Below are 13,811 nucleotides of genomic sequence, written 5' to 3'. Positions count from 1 at the left end.
ATTGAAAAAAGGAACACTAGACTCATTCTGTGAACTGTAATGAAAAATATGCATGAGGTGGTTATTCGATTACCATTCCCAAAGCCGTGTGGTGTAATTAAATGTTAATGTCTTAGTGAGAGAGTGCAAGTTCGCCATCTCTGTTTAGTAATGAGCAGCCTGAGTGGAAATGTTTGACTAAATCTGTCATTTTGCATCAGAAAAGAAAAACAAGGAGCACAAATGGAGGTGTTTCAGACCACACTGCTGCTTACTGAGCTGATTTAAAGCAGGTTGAGGGATAAATCTGCTGTGGTTTCATACACAATAACTCACTATGACAGTTTAACAAAGAAAGCAGATGTTTGGCTTTGAACTTATGATAATCTCTAAACAGAACATTTGTAAAAGAATATTAGTACAGTTCCAAGGTTAACTAACTGGTTGTCTTGCCTGTAAGCGGCACACAATGAAGTGCTGAAGAAATTATTCAGTATTTCTGGGATTTTCACTTGCAAACAGATTTCATGGAGACACTAGAATAAAACTGTACAAAGCATGGTACAAAGAGGTGAAATTTCTAGATTGACACCAAACTGGGATGGGCAATATATGAAATATACACAATATATTCTGATTTTGCTGGCAATAAAATTAAGCAATAATGTGAATATCACAAATATTTTAATAAGGTCTGATATAAATGCAGAAAAAAAAGAGTTGATAAGTTTAATTTCTGAATCTAATTAAAGTGTATTGTTGAAATGATTAAATAATTTCTTGTGTTCACTTAGTGAAAAACTGGTGAATACGTCTTGATTACTTTAAGATAACGGTTTCTATCACCATTTTGAATATTGAGGATAATATGAAATGTTATTTAAGCATCAAATCAGCATATTAGAATGATTTCTGAAGCATCATGTGAAACTAAATCCTAGAAGTCTAAAATTCAGCATTGCCATCACAGAAATAAATGACATTGTAAAATGATATGTAGTTCTAGTTCTGGAATGTCATTGTTGCAGTGAATAAATGGTGTGTTTGGCCTCATTGAATATGAGCACAAAGCAAAGAGGTGTTAATAGCATGCTTCCACCATGACTCCTTCTTGAGGGAGGTTCTTATCCACCTCAACACACACATAGCTTCTGTGAGAAAAACTTCTGTGACCTCAAGCACTCATATGGGATTGCATATGTTGCATGCACTCGAACTATTCTGAGGCTTTATGCTCTTGAAGTGTGGTACTCCAAAAGTATGTTACACTTGAGGCAATTTAAATGTTACATTGTTTTCCCTTTCCTCCATTGGCCTGTTTCCCAAAAGAGCCAGATATTTAGGGCAATGAGGCATGTTCAGTGGAAGAACACTTAAACTCAGTTGGATCACTGGCTAAAAGGAAGCAGCCAGAACCGTATTATATAATTTATGCAGACAGATCTGACATTAAGTTGTTGTTGTTGAGTCTCTATCCCCTACTGAGGTACTTCAGGTGCATCCCAGTATTCTACAATAAAACAGTAGTGGAATGGATGTTCCAGTTAAAACACATTTCCACCTGTTCTGTTACTTTGCTGTTAGCGTTTGTGTATCTGGTCTTTTGCATTGGAAACGTTGACTGTTGAACTGTTCCAAAAAAGTTCATGCTGCCAGTGTACAGAGGTCAGCCAGAGTTGAACACATGCTGTTCATTTAGTTTCATCAGGCTGATTCAAACTGGTAAATTGTGAGTTTGTCTTTTTTGAGTCATTTGTTTGTGAATCAGACTAGACTCTTCTAGCTGTATGTTTGTTTTTGCGTGCAGCCCGCAACAACATTATTTTGCAGTTTTTATCTCATCACATTTATTTCAGAATACAAACTCACATTCACAACTTGGGTAATGATTTATTTTGCTAAAGAAAAGCTGTGCAGGAAGCACTGGCACTTCATAATGTGTTATCTTCGTTTCTGCTTACTGTTTCTTAGATTCCCTTATGAGAATTGGGACTTCGGCGTTTTACGGTTTCATACAAATGTGCTAAAAGAAGATGCTATGCTGTATTTATATTGATATATCACAGTTTTTTATTTTAAACAAAGCATTGTGGTCATCAAAATTCTTTCGTTTTAGGGCCTACCGGGTAAGGATGGACCCCAGGGAGGACAGGGCCCTCCAGGACCAATGGTATATAACATGATAAAATCACTCTTTGAGTCTTTCTGAGACTTGGTCATGAACCTTTTGTCCTCTCAATATCTCATTTTAGGGAAGCCCTGGAGCTCCTGGGGCTCCAGGACCAAGTGGATCTCCAGGGCAAATGGGTGATCAGGGGACACCTGTGAGTACTGCATTACAGTCATGTTGAATAAACTAAAATCAAAATGTTATAGACTGCAAGTCGTGGCATCAGCTGATAATTAAGTCTGTGTCCCTGTCTTTAAGCAAGAGGTAAAGTGTTTGACTCAGTTCTATAAATGTGGTTTTGTGGAGTTCTTGTTTAGTTGAAGGAACATTGAATTCTGGCAGACTATCCTACTGCTGACTCATTCTCTTTAGTGTCAGACTCCAGCATTATTCTCACTGAAGTACCAGGCCAACAAAGCTGAAAAGAGAGACCAGAATTAAACATATTTTGAGGTCATAAAGCAAATTGGTCCTTTGGTTACCCACTCAACAGATATTGAATATACCTGATTAAAAAAACAGCATGGTTTGGTGGTGATGTGCTGATGTTCTCATTAGGCTTCTCTTGGCAAGGCTCAACAATAAGGATGGCCCGCTGGTCCAGGGCAAACACAAGAGGGTTTTACGACAATTTACAACTTTTACCATTGCCGTGGTGCCAGCAGAGCAATCCTTACTGTTAAACTTTGCCTTAGTTAACCATATTTGCCAGAAAGACGTTGGCCACCCAGGTTTTGCTGGTAAACAGAATGATTATAATGGTCCTCCAGCTAGACCAGAGGTGTCCAATTCTGCTCCTGAAGGTCCAACCTGCTTCAGCACACTTGCCTGGAAGTTTCAACATTATCTGGTTCAGGTGTGTTTAAGATGAGCTCTGCAGGATAGTGGCCCTCCAGGAGCAGGACTAGACATCCTCAAGCTAGAGTAACACCAAACCTGCACTAACTAGCCTGATCTATTCAGCAGGATGATTTTTGCTTTGAAAGTCCACGTGTGTAGAAGCTAGAAATCCACCTACAGTATTTATCATGAAGAGTCACTTTATTCAAGCCTAGAAATCAGTTATGAATGCTGGAGCAGACAGCTCCACATGAGTAGAGTTTTGGCTTTGAAGCACTTTGTTCTTAGGCTCACTGTAGCTCAGTTTCAGCCTGCAAAGATCTATCTTATACAGTCCGACTGTTCAGAGAGAGACCTGTAAACTGAGAAATCTCAGGTATTGTTTGCACAGAGCCTTTGACTGAAATGTTTGTTTCCCATTTGTATATTAGAAGCACAAGGGATTCTGAATTAACGTCAGTCTCTATGAGTTTCCTGCTGAGTGACACCTATATAAGTTGGAGCTCTATTACCTTGCATTTGTTCTCATAGATTTGTAAAGTAGAACCATATGCTCCAGCACAGTCATTGAGGAACATCTGCAGAGCTCGATTGCAGTGTAACCTCTCAACACTGATTTGAAACCTGTACGTCTTTCTTTTTATAAGCCCTGAAAGAGAGATTGTCAGTAAGATGACAAGTTTATGACCAATTGTGGCCCAGTTTATAGAAGAGCAGGGCTTTGTTAATTCTACTACAATATAGATATAGAGCCATAACCTCGTGCTCCGATGTGTGAAATTACATGCAGTACTTGAAATAAACTATGATCATATTCTCACACAGTCTGGCACAACAACCATATATCCTCACGATGAGTCCCAGTGAGCCTCCAATGAGTCTGTCTCAGGGTTACATCTCATTTTTATCCAGATGTTATGATATCAGAATTGTTTAGCAGCCACGGTGCTCTGGCCACAAATCTCAGTCTGTTTTCCAACACATTAGGTCAGTGACGCATCCATTTTATGTTTTTGGCTCATGCGTTTCATCCGCGATCGATTTGGTCCGCTCTCACATTCAAATCCCCCTCTCCAAACAGTCATTAATGTCTTCGTTTTGCTTTTTGGTCTTTTTCTTCTCCAATCGGTGAATTCGGAAATGTTTGTCTTCACTTTCTTTTTCTATTTTTGCAGGGGCCTCCCGGCGCCAAAGGCGAACGAGGAGAGAGAGTGAGTCTCCAATCTGCATCTAAACTGTCATGGAGTTTAGATTAGGGTGGAGGCATGTGGCACTCGGGTGGTGCACATAATGGCGGTTTATCAGCGACAGGATTAAGAGGCTTACTGACAGGCCTCTTGATAAAAATCACAGCAGCAGCACTGAATTATAGCTCCTTCGCTTTTTCACACTCTGTCTAAATGCTTGGGGTTTTTAATTCAGTCGCTGCGGGAGCATTAGAAGTAGCACATATACAGCTAAAGCTGTCTATCAAGCCTCACAGTCAGACTTGGTCCAGAGCTTCCACACAACAATATATTTGTGTTTTTATTCTTTGGTTCTGATTTCTCCACTGCTGTGGTACTGGCCACCACACAAAGGGTGTGTGGAGAGTGTTAAATTGGGTGAATTAAACACCCACGTTGTACAGGCTCTTAGCCTCCATTTAAAGCAGCTAAAGTGGCAGCTTGTGGTCTTAATACATGTTGTATGCTTGCTTTTATGGTGTAAACAGTGGTGTTAGTGGATTGGAAAATTAATTAACACACAGAATGGACAGTGTTGTCAAAATAGTTAATTTATTCATTTACTTATTTATTATTAATTGTTATTTCCTGTAGTATGGCAAGTAACAAAGTAGTTGCCTATCTATCTATCTATCTATCTATCTATCTATCTATCTATCTATCTATCTATCTGTCTCTCTGTCTATCTATCTATCTATCTATCTATCTATCTATCTGACTCTCTGTCTGTCTGTCTATCTATCTATCTATCTATCTATCTATCTATCTATCTATCTGTCTCTCTGTCTATCTATCTATCTATCTATCTATCTATCTATCTGACTCTCTGTCTGTCTGTCTATCTATCTATCTATCTATCTATCTAGCGTATATATTATTATTATTATTATTAACATGTTCAATGGAATGGACAGATCCACTAATCCACTTATCAGAATGACCTATTAAAAAAAACACATTAATTTGGTGTTGTTCTTAATGTGAGAAACACTCTAAATCCGGTATATCTGAGTCAGAATTCATCACCCTAAAGCTCATCCTCAGGAAACTGTCCAGACTTTGAGAGCAAAAAGAATATGTTGCCTTTTTATTGATTGTCTCAGTTTTTGCGGCTCTCTCTTTTTATGTGCCCAGCATAGAGGAAACAGAATACATCATTCTGTATAAGTTCAAGTTCTTAACCTCTGGCAAATCAGACTAATTTCACAGTACAGTTTCTTTTTTGTAGCTCTCCTAGTGCATAACTTTCGCAGTGCCTAAGGTTTAAAATGATTATAATATTTAACTTCAAATGACAAAACTGTGATACTGTACATCCCCATCTGAATCCCATGTTGTTTGTTCTTGAAGGGTAATATGCAGTCTCAGGCCGCTGTCCGTGCCATAGCGCGACAAGTTTGTGAACAGCTAATTCAGAGTGAGTATATTTTGTGTACATATACTATGTGATTTGACGCTCTTTTACCAAATTCATGACTCACAGGAAGTCGTCTAACCGCGGTTGACCCGCTAAGTGAATTTCTTTTTTTCTCCCTCCCCCTCAGGTCACTTGTCTCGCTACAACTCTATTCTGAACCAGATTCCCAGTCAGTCTGTTTCGGTACGAACAGTACCAGGTCCACCAGGTGAATCTGGTCGACCGGGACCTCCGGGGCCACAGGGAGAGCAGGGTTCTTTTGGCAGACCGGGATTCCCTGGAGCCAGTGGGCAAAATGGCCGGCCAGGAGAGAGAGGTAAACATTTTTACATGTGATAATAACCTACTCCAGCACTAGATACTGTACACTGCTGAATACAACAATACGAACATGTGTTTTGAATTTGTAGGCATTAAATTGTTGGGGGAAAGTTAAAACAGAACTTTTGAAGATTAAATTGTGGAAAAGTAGTAGCTGAGTTTGTGGAATAATAGCAAATAATAGCAAAATTAATATGTCAGTAGGGTATTAGATGCATAAACAAAATGCACAGTGGGTTCTGGGCTAGTCTAGTATACATAGTATGAAGGATGATTAGTTGTTGGATAGAAATGTTGCCCCTGCAGCTTAAGGTTAAGCAGAGATCTTGTAGCTATAATAATACTGAACATTAGTAAGACCTCTCTGACCCCATCCATGATAAATTTTGTTAATATCTTGGCTGACAGCCTTGGCTAACCTCAATACCACCCGTCATCATACACAATATGTAAACTACTAACCCTTTTTTTTGGGGTAATGTTAGTAAGCCAAGAACAACTACTTCAAAGATGCCACAAAGCAACGCTTTAGTCTCGTTAGTATGTAACAGTTGAATTGAGGTTGACAGCCTCTTAAGCAATCACAAGTCCCACACTGCACTGAAAAAGTGAAACGACCAGTTTGTTTAAAAGTGTTGATGTGCAGAACAGTTTAGTGAGGGTTTTATTAATATTTTTTTAGAACATTACAGCAAATATGATGCATATTTTAAAAAGACAAAATAAATTAAACATTAGGGGCCAGATTTACTAACAGCTTGCGCCAATGCAAACTGTCTTTTGGCATTAAAGTAGTACTGTCAGGTTTTACTAAAGACACGCAGTGAAGAATTAGTGCTGAAAAGGAGTGGACGCAGTTATTTTTGCACCTGACCTTATTGAGTATGCTTTTGTAGGAATTTCCCTTTCAGACGCAAAATTTATGGGAGAAGAGTATTAAAATTAATCATGCAACGCGATTTACTAACGTTTGTGCTCGTTAAATTACTGGTATTTGTGCCATCTTTTAACGCACAAAAAAAACAAGTCTTAAAGCAGGTGGTAATTTGCGCTGCTCTTGGTAGATTGCGCTGGTCATTATGGAAATGATCTGGCTGCGTCTGTGTTCTTTAATGTGCGCATTGTCAGTAAATCACATGCAGAATTTTCTCCTCTCATTGCGCTCTAACGCTAATTTGCCCTGTTTAGTAAATCTGGCCCTAGATAACAACACATTTTTTATTTTTATCTTAAGTGAAAATTATACTTTCATAATGAGCTAATTTTGCTTTTTTTATCTTGAAATAAAGTTGAAAAAAAAAAGACTTCTAAAATTGTTTTACTGACCTGCATTAAACATTTTTGCTTATGTCTAAAGAAAATATATTCATTAAGTATGGTATGGTCTTTATAAAAAAAAGCCTTATACTTAGATAATAAATATTTTTGATAAATATTAAATCAAGGTTTGAACCGAACAATAAATATAATTTGAGAAAAACTAATAAATTTGGCTCTAACAAAAGAGAGTATTTTTTAAGTTGATCCAAAGCATTTTTTTAGGTGACAAAAAAAAAAAATCTGGAACTTTCTTTCCCCTGAATACGACTGTACACAAATTGCATTAGATCTGCATGACCTTCCTGCCAAGAGCAACTCTCAGCCAGAGTCTCTATCATGAGTGAGTGTCCACACTGCTTAGTCTCCTGTCCTCAATTAGAAGAGCTCTGACACACAGCCTGAGGTTTCAGCATGAGAGATTTCACCATCATTACTGCTTCTCTCAGGGATCTGTGCATTCAAACATTCAGATATCAAGCAGGAACATGCAGAGCATGGATATGATGCAGTCGGTGCAAAACAGACTAATGAGGGATAACATAGGGGGGTATTTGTCTGTTTATGTTAACATGGGGCCTATAATGAACAATCTTATTCAGAAGTTCTCTTTTAGATTGTCAGTGTTGTTCAGAAGTGATGAAGATCAGACTGCCTGTGGGGCAAAAAGCTGCTTACATTCAGAGTGTTCAGAGACCCTTGAGACAACAGTTTGGACAAATGAACCATGTTTCAAGGAAATCGTATTATTCCCATTCATTTCAAGGTGCTTTTTGGTGTAGTTACAGCATCTGCCAGTAGAGATTAATTGGATCAATTGGAACGTTAACCACTTACTGTTTCAATTCCGATGCTGACTTCTTAAAGAAAGAAAGATACTATAGATAGATTCTGATAGATTTGTGTGAGAAAACAATTGCGATTTAAGTTGTCATTCTCTTAAATAAGTTATTCCCTTCTGCTGTAGCTCTCACTGACAGATCAGCCACATCAGACCTGTCAGTGTTATTAACACAATCCAGGTCTTTTATTTCTTCTCTAATGGTTTCATAAAGGTGTGGAATAAGTTAAATCACATGGAAAGAAAATACAAGGATACAGCTTCTCCAGATGGGTTTGCATGTTCTAACAGATCCCTGTCTCTCTTTGTACAGGTCTCCCAGGAGAAAGGGGAGAGAAGGGCAGTCCAGGGATTGGGACACAAGGCCCTCGTGGTCCTCCAGGGCCCCCAGGTGAAAGACTGTTAAAATGTTACATTTAAGTCAAAATCAATGACTTCTTTGTTCTCAAGCCAGTAGTAAAAAAAATAAGTTCTATTCAAATTGTCTTCTTATTGCACAGACTACAGGAGTTTCCATTATTAAATGTCCTCTGTCAAAGAAAACACAAGCTTGCAAACTTTTAATAATAACATCTGCACACATCTTGATCTGCTTTTGGTTCCTTTGATTCCTGTCTAGAATATCAAGCAGATATTGAAACAATATTTGGGTCAGGGAGAAATGTTTTCATATTGATTTTAGCAGTACGGCTGGTTGGTAGACTGGTAGGAAAATGTCAGCGTCCGCTCGCTGTTAATTGTGCTTTGATCAATACTCTTCACAAATGAGATTCATTGAAGCAACATAGCTGTAACAGCCAGTGACATCTCAGAGGGATGTGGACTGGAAAAGGCTAAAACTTGTATTTTGTGAGGGACAGGAAGTCAGGGCCCTCCAGGGAGACCTGGAATTCAAGGCACCTCAGGACGTTCAGGTATCCCTGGTAGCCCTGGTCCTGCTGGACCCCCCGGCTACTGCGACCAGAACTCCTGCATCGGATACAACGTTGGAGGTAATCCTCTCCTTCTCTTTCTCTCTCTCCCAAACTCTCTATCTGTCAAGGATTCTCAGTTTCATTCAAACTTTATTCTGTCAGGTACATCCAGTGGGTCTCATTCATTAATAATTGTGTACAAGTGATCTTACAGTATGCATGAAGCAAAGGTTCTCGAGTGAAATTTACACCAGATTTACAACATATGCACATATTTCTTTGTATGTTGAGGAATGCAGATTATTCTAAATGATGGTGCAGTAATTATAATAATATATGCCCACAAGCATTGACACACCCATATAAAAAAACAGCTTCAGCCAAATCCACTATCCTTCCTGAATTTGAATTGAAGTAGCAGTAGTAACAGAATGTAGAATTGCCATTTGAATTAGAAAGTAATAAACAAAATTAATTGAAATTCATCCAACTGTAATTTTTAACTTGGAAAGCAAAATTTGTCGTGGCTAGGTTGGGTGGGTAGGTAGATGGATGGATGGATGGATACCATAGATGGATGGGTGAATGGATGGATGGACACTATAGACAGGTGGATGGATGGATGGATGGATGGACAACTCTAGACAGATGGGTGAATGGATGGATACTACAGACAGAAGGGTGGGTCGGTGGGTTGATGGATAGATGGACACTATAGACAGATGGATAGGTGGATGGACACTATAGACAGGTGGATGGATGGATGGATGGACACTAGACGGATGGATGGATGGACACTAGACGGATGGGTGAATGGATGGATACTATAGACAGAAGGGTGGGTGGGTTGATGGATGGATACTAATAGACAGATGGGTAGATGGATAGGTGGATGGACACTATAGACAGGTGGATGGATGGATGGACACTCAGACAGATTGGTGAATGGATGGATACTATAGACAGAAGGGATACGCATGACAATCGCAGCTTCTGTCGAATCGCGATCTCGATTCCATTTCGATTTATCGTGCAGCCCTAGATGGATACTATAGACAGATGGGTGGATGGATAGATGGACATTATAGACAGATGGATGGATGGACTCTATAGACAGATGGGGGGTGGATGGATGGATGCTATAAAATAGACAGATTAATGGATGGCTACTATACAATATGGTATGGTATGATACAATATGATACGGCAGTAAAAAAGAAGAATGGATGGATGTAATAGACATGGATTGATTCGAATAGACAGATGGGTAGATGGATAGGTGGATGGACACTATAGACAGGTGGATGGATGGATGGACACTCAGACAGATTGGTGAATGGATGGATACTATAGACAGAAGGGTGGGTTGATGGATGGATGGATGGATATAGGGCTGCACGATTAATCGAATGTGATTGTCATGCGCATTTTGTTTGTATCAATGAAAGCAGTTGAATCTTCTGTTTATTCAGCTGCAGCGATAGGCATTTTCTGGGTTTCTTCTGCGAGGCGTATTTGGAGTTTTAGCGCGAGAGCGCCCTCTGGCCTTTGGATGGAGATTTACTGCTGATCACAGAACCGTGCTTCACTGAAAGATACGCATGACAATCGCAGCTTCTGTCGAATCGCGATCTCGATTCCATTTCGATTTATCGTGCAGCCCTAGATGGATACTATAGACAGATGGGTGGATGGATAGATGGACATTATAGACAGATGGATGGATGGACTCTATAGACAGATGGGGGGTGGATGGATGGATGGTTGATTGGTTGGATGGACAGTATAGACGGATGGGTGGACACTATAGACAGATGGATGGGTGGATGAATGGATGCTATAAAATAGACAGATTAATGGATGGCTACTATACAATATGGTATGGTATGATACAATATGATACGGCAGTAAAAAAGAAGAATGGATGGATGGATGTAATAGACACAGACAGACAGACAGACAGACAGACAGACAGACACAGATAGATAGATAGATAGATAGACAGATAGACAGACAAATGAAAACATTCAAGTTCTATGCAAAAATAGATGCATATGCCCAGTTAGTGAATGAAACCCAATGAAATCTGCATGCAGTTGTCAAGGTAACCATGGATACTGAACATCTGAAAGTCAATTATAGAGTTAGTCTGAGAACAGCGTCCCTGACGAGTCCTCATTGAGCTGTGGGTTTAAGACTGCTTCAGGCTTCACTGATAATCACCATACAGAAAACTGATGAGGGAACATACCACACAATCTTCCATAATGTTATTCTCCACGGCCTTTTGAAGTGCTTCACACATACTCGCTTGAGATTGCATTTCCATAACTGCTAATGAATGGCAAACCCATTGCTATAAACAAGCTTGTGGTCTGACTCAGAGATTTTCATCCTATTAAACTAGCCCTTCCCAAACCATTATTCTACTTAGAAATTTCTCACGGAGTCTAAATGCTTTCCAAGTATAAGAGTGAGCTGTGTGCTTACAAGATTTCAGAATTTCAGTTTTTAATATGAGAAACGCTGGACAGAAATGGACAGCACTCGTTTAAATAATTGATTTATCAGATCATAGCGAAGCTTTCTACCCAACGCCTCGCATATTATTGCAGTTTTGTATTGTGAAAAAATAACACTAATGTTCTCTGGGGTTTCTGCCATGTAAGGCCGTTAAATGACAGTGTAATATTCCACTCAATTGATGAAATACTGCATCAACACTTTTAAGATCTATAAAGGTTATAGCTTTAAGCTTTCAGTCAGCATAAAATCTTGCAACACAGCTTAATAGTATTGCAAATTGCTCTGTAACTTATTCAGCCCTCATTCTCTGAGATAATACTTAATTTCTAATGAGATGTGTATTGACCAGATTTTAATGCTTTATTGAGAATCCTTGACTCTCCTTTTGAAGTGTGTGTAAAGACACACATCTCCACTATGTAAAGATTACAGTCTGGCAGACGAGGTGTTGCTGAGAGCATACTGTTGGTTATTTCGAGCTCACACTTACCGCAGTGTCTCTCTCCTCTCTTACCGGGGCGTCACTGTCTCACACCTGCATGTGAAGGTCCAGCGCAGTATGAGAATGACTACTGAGAAACAGTAGAGAGCCACCTGCTCTTCTCCTCTCTCCCCTTCATTTCTTCATCCCACCTCCTTCCATGGGCCAAAACCAAAGACTTATTCCCAAACTCGATAATCCATGTACTTGGTTCCTCAACTCTCAAAATGTCACCACCATTGAAGCCCCATGCTTTTTTAACCATTCTGAGCATTGTGCAAACTGCAGTTTTAGACAATCTAAAGTGTTTTCAACCTTTTCTGGCATTAATGTTGAAATTTTAAACCCACACTCTTAAAAATAAAGGTTCCAAAGGCAGGATTTCACAGCCACAGAAGATCCATTTTAGGTTCCTTTTGGTGAACCGTTCTTAAAATAACCTTTTTTTTTTAAGTGTAAAAAGCATTTTCATAATTTAAAGAACCTGTTTTCTTTCCACTATAAATAACCTTTTTTTTGTATTGGAAACTGTTCCATGGATGTTAAAGGTTCTTCATGGAACCACTGTTGCCAAAAAAGAACTTTTATTTGTAAGAGTGCACATCTAAATCAATCTATAATACCTGGAGAAAGCCATCTGTTACCATTCCTGTTCGTCTTAATGTCAGCTGCTTGGCTGGAGCATGACCCCTGAAAGTATGAGATTTGAAATCTGCCATCTTTGCTCAATTCTGCATCCAGATTTTTTTTGAGCCAATCACCTGAGCCATAAATACCATGTGACTAATCACTCTAGAGAAGCACGATTATGCTGATTGGCTGATGGCACCACAAGAATGCGCTTTAAGAGATCTCCAAAATGAATCAGTCACTATAGTAAATGTTTGAATTAAATATTAGCATTCATTCCGCCAATGGAGATTCTTTTAGCTATTTGGTGTAGTTTTAATACTTACCAGCATGGGCTAACTCGAGCCATGCTAAACATCTTCCCCTTTGTCTAAACTAAGCTAATCTCAGTAACAACTCTCTTCTACCTTTCTGTCTGACTTTTGTGCCTTTATCTCTTTGCTTTTTCCTTTTCTCGCTAACTCAACGCCTGCTCACTTGGTGGTGGTGACTGAAAAAGATGGCAACCGATCTAATTCCCCCATGTTCCCATAGTACAACAGTTACCCCCCAACCCCTACCAAAACTACGGCCCCGCCACCAACGACAACAACGATGAGGAGGAAGAGGACCCTTACGATGGCTACCGTGCCTACCCTCCTCAGTACTATCAACCCAGCTATCCTGACCCCCATGGCGCCAGGTTTGGCCCCGCCCACCCTGGTGACACGGTGGGGATGAGGTCACCTGGCACGCATCGCTTCTCCCGCAGCACGGCCGAAGAGGGGAGCGTCGACGAGTCGGAAGTGCAAGTGAAGGCCATATAGCTCGGGTGGCCAGCCCCAGCAAACAGACCGTCCACATACAAACACTTTTCATCAGAATATCCTGCAGGATAGGACTGAGGGAAATCCGAAAAGTGCCTGCTATATGCATCCTTATGGGGGTGGGTTTGTGGAGAAGATTAGAAAATGAAACTGTGTCGATATTCATCCAGTAACTTTTCTGTCTTTTGTGAGGCTGCATGTAGCCAAAGAGATGAAAAGCAAGATCAAAGAAGGAACACTGCAAAAAAAAAAATCAATTTTCGCAAGCAGTATTTTTTGTCCGGTTGTCCAGTAGAAATATCACAACTTAAAATAAATTAATAAAATTAAATATATACAGTAT

At 39.6% G+C, this 13,811-nt stretch overlaps 1 protein-coding gene across 1 annotated transcript in view; it reads left to right on the top strand.

Annotated features, from left to right (window-relative positions):
• LOC107685600 (collagen alpha-1(XIV) chain-like) overlaps window positions 1-13,766 on the top strand; it is a 131,833-nt gene extending 118,067 nt beyond the window's left edge. Inside the window, exons 41-48 of the mRNA XM_016482245.1 lie at window positions 2,096-2,149; window positions 2,232-2,303; window positions 4,165-4,200; window positions 5,566-5,632; window positions 5,760-5,948; window positions 8,425-8,520; window positions 8,966-9,103; window positions 13,197-13,766. Of these exons, the coding sequence (XP_016337731.1) occupies window positions 2,096-2,149; window positions 2,232-2,303; window positions 4,165-4,200; window positions 5,566-5,632; window positions 5,760-5,948; window positions 8,425-8,520; window positions 8,966-9,103; window positions 13,197-13,468 (924 nt within the window). The 3' untranslated portion in view covers window positions 13,469-13,766. The remainder of the gene's footprint in view (window positions 1-2,095; window positions 2,150-2,231; window positions 2,304-4,164; window positions 4,201-5,565; window positions 5,633-5,759; window positions 5,949-8,424; window positions 8,521-8,965; window positions 9,104-13,196) is intronic.
• Window positions 13,767-13,811: the final 45 nt, after the last annotated feature.

This window comes from Sinocyclocheilus anshuiensis, unplaced genomic scaffold (assembly GCF_001515605.1).
Source record: "Sinocyclocheilus anshuiensis isolate Anshui unplaced genomic scaffold, SAMN03320099.WGS_v1.1 scaffold185, whole genome shotgun sequence".
Lineage (NCBI taxonomy): Eukaryota > Metazoa > Chordata > Actinopteri > Cypriniformes > Cyprinidae > Sinocyclocheilus > Sinocyclocheilus anshuiensis.
The sequence above is the reverse complement of the archived record's forward strand: the minus strand, read 5'-3'. Positions and strand labels throughout refer to the sequence as shown.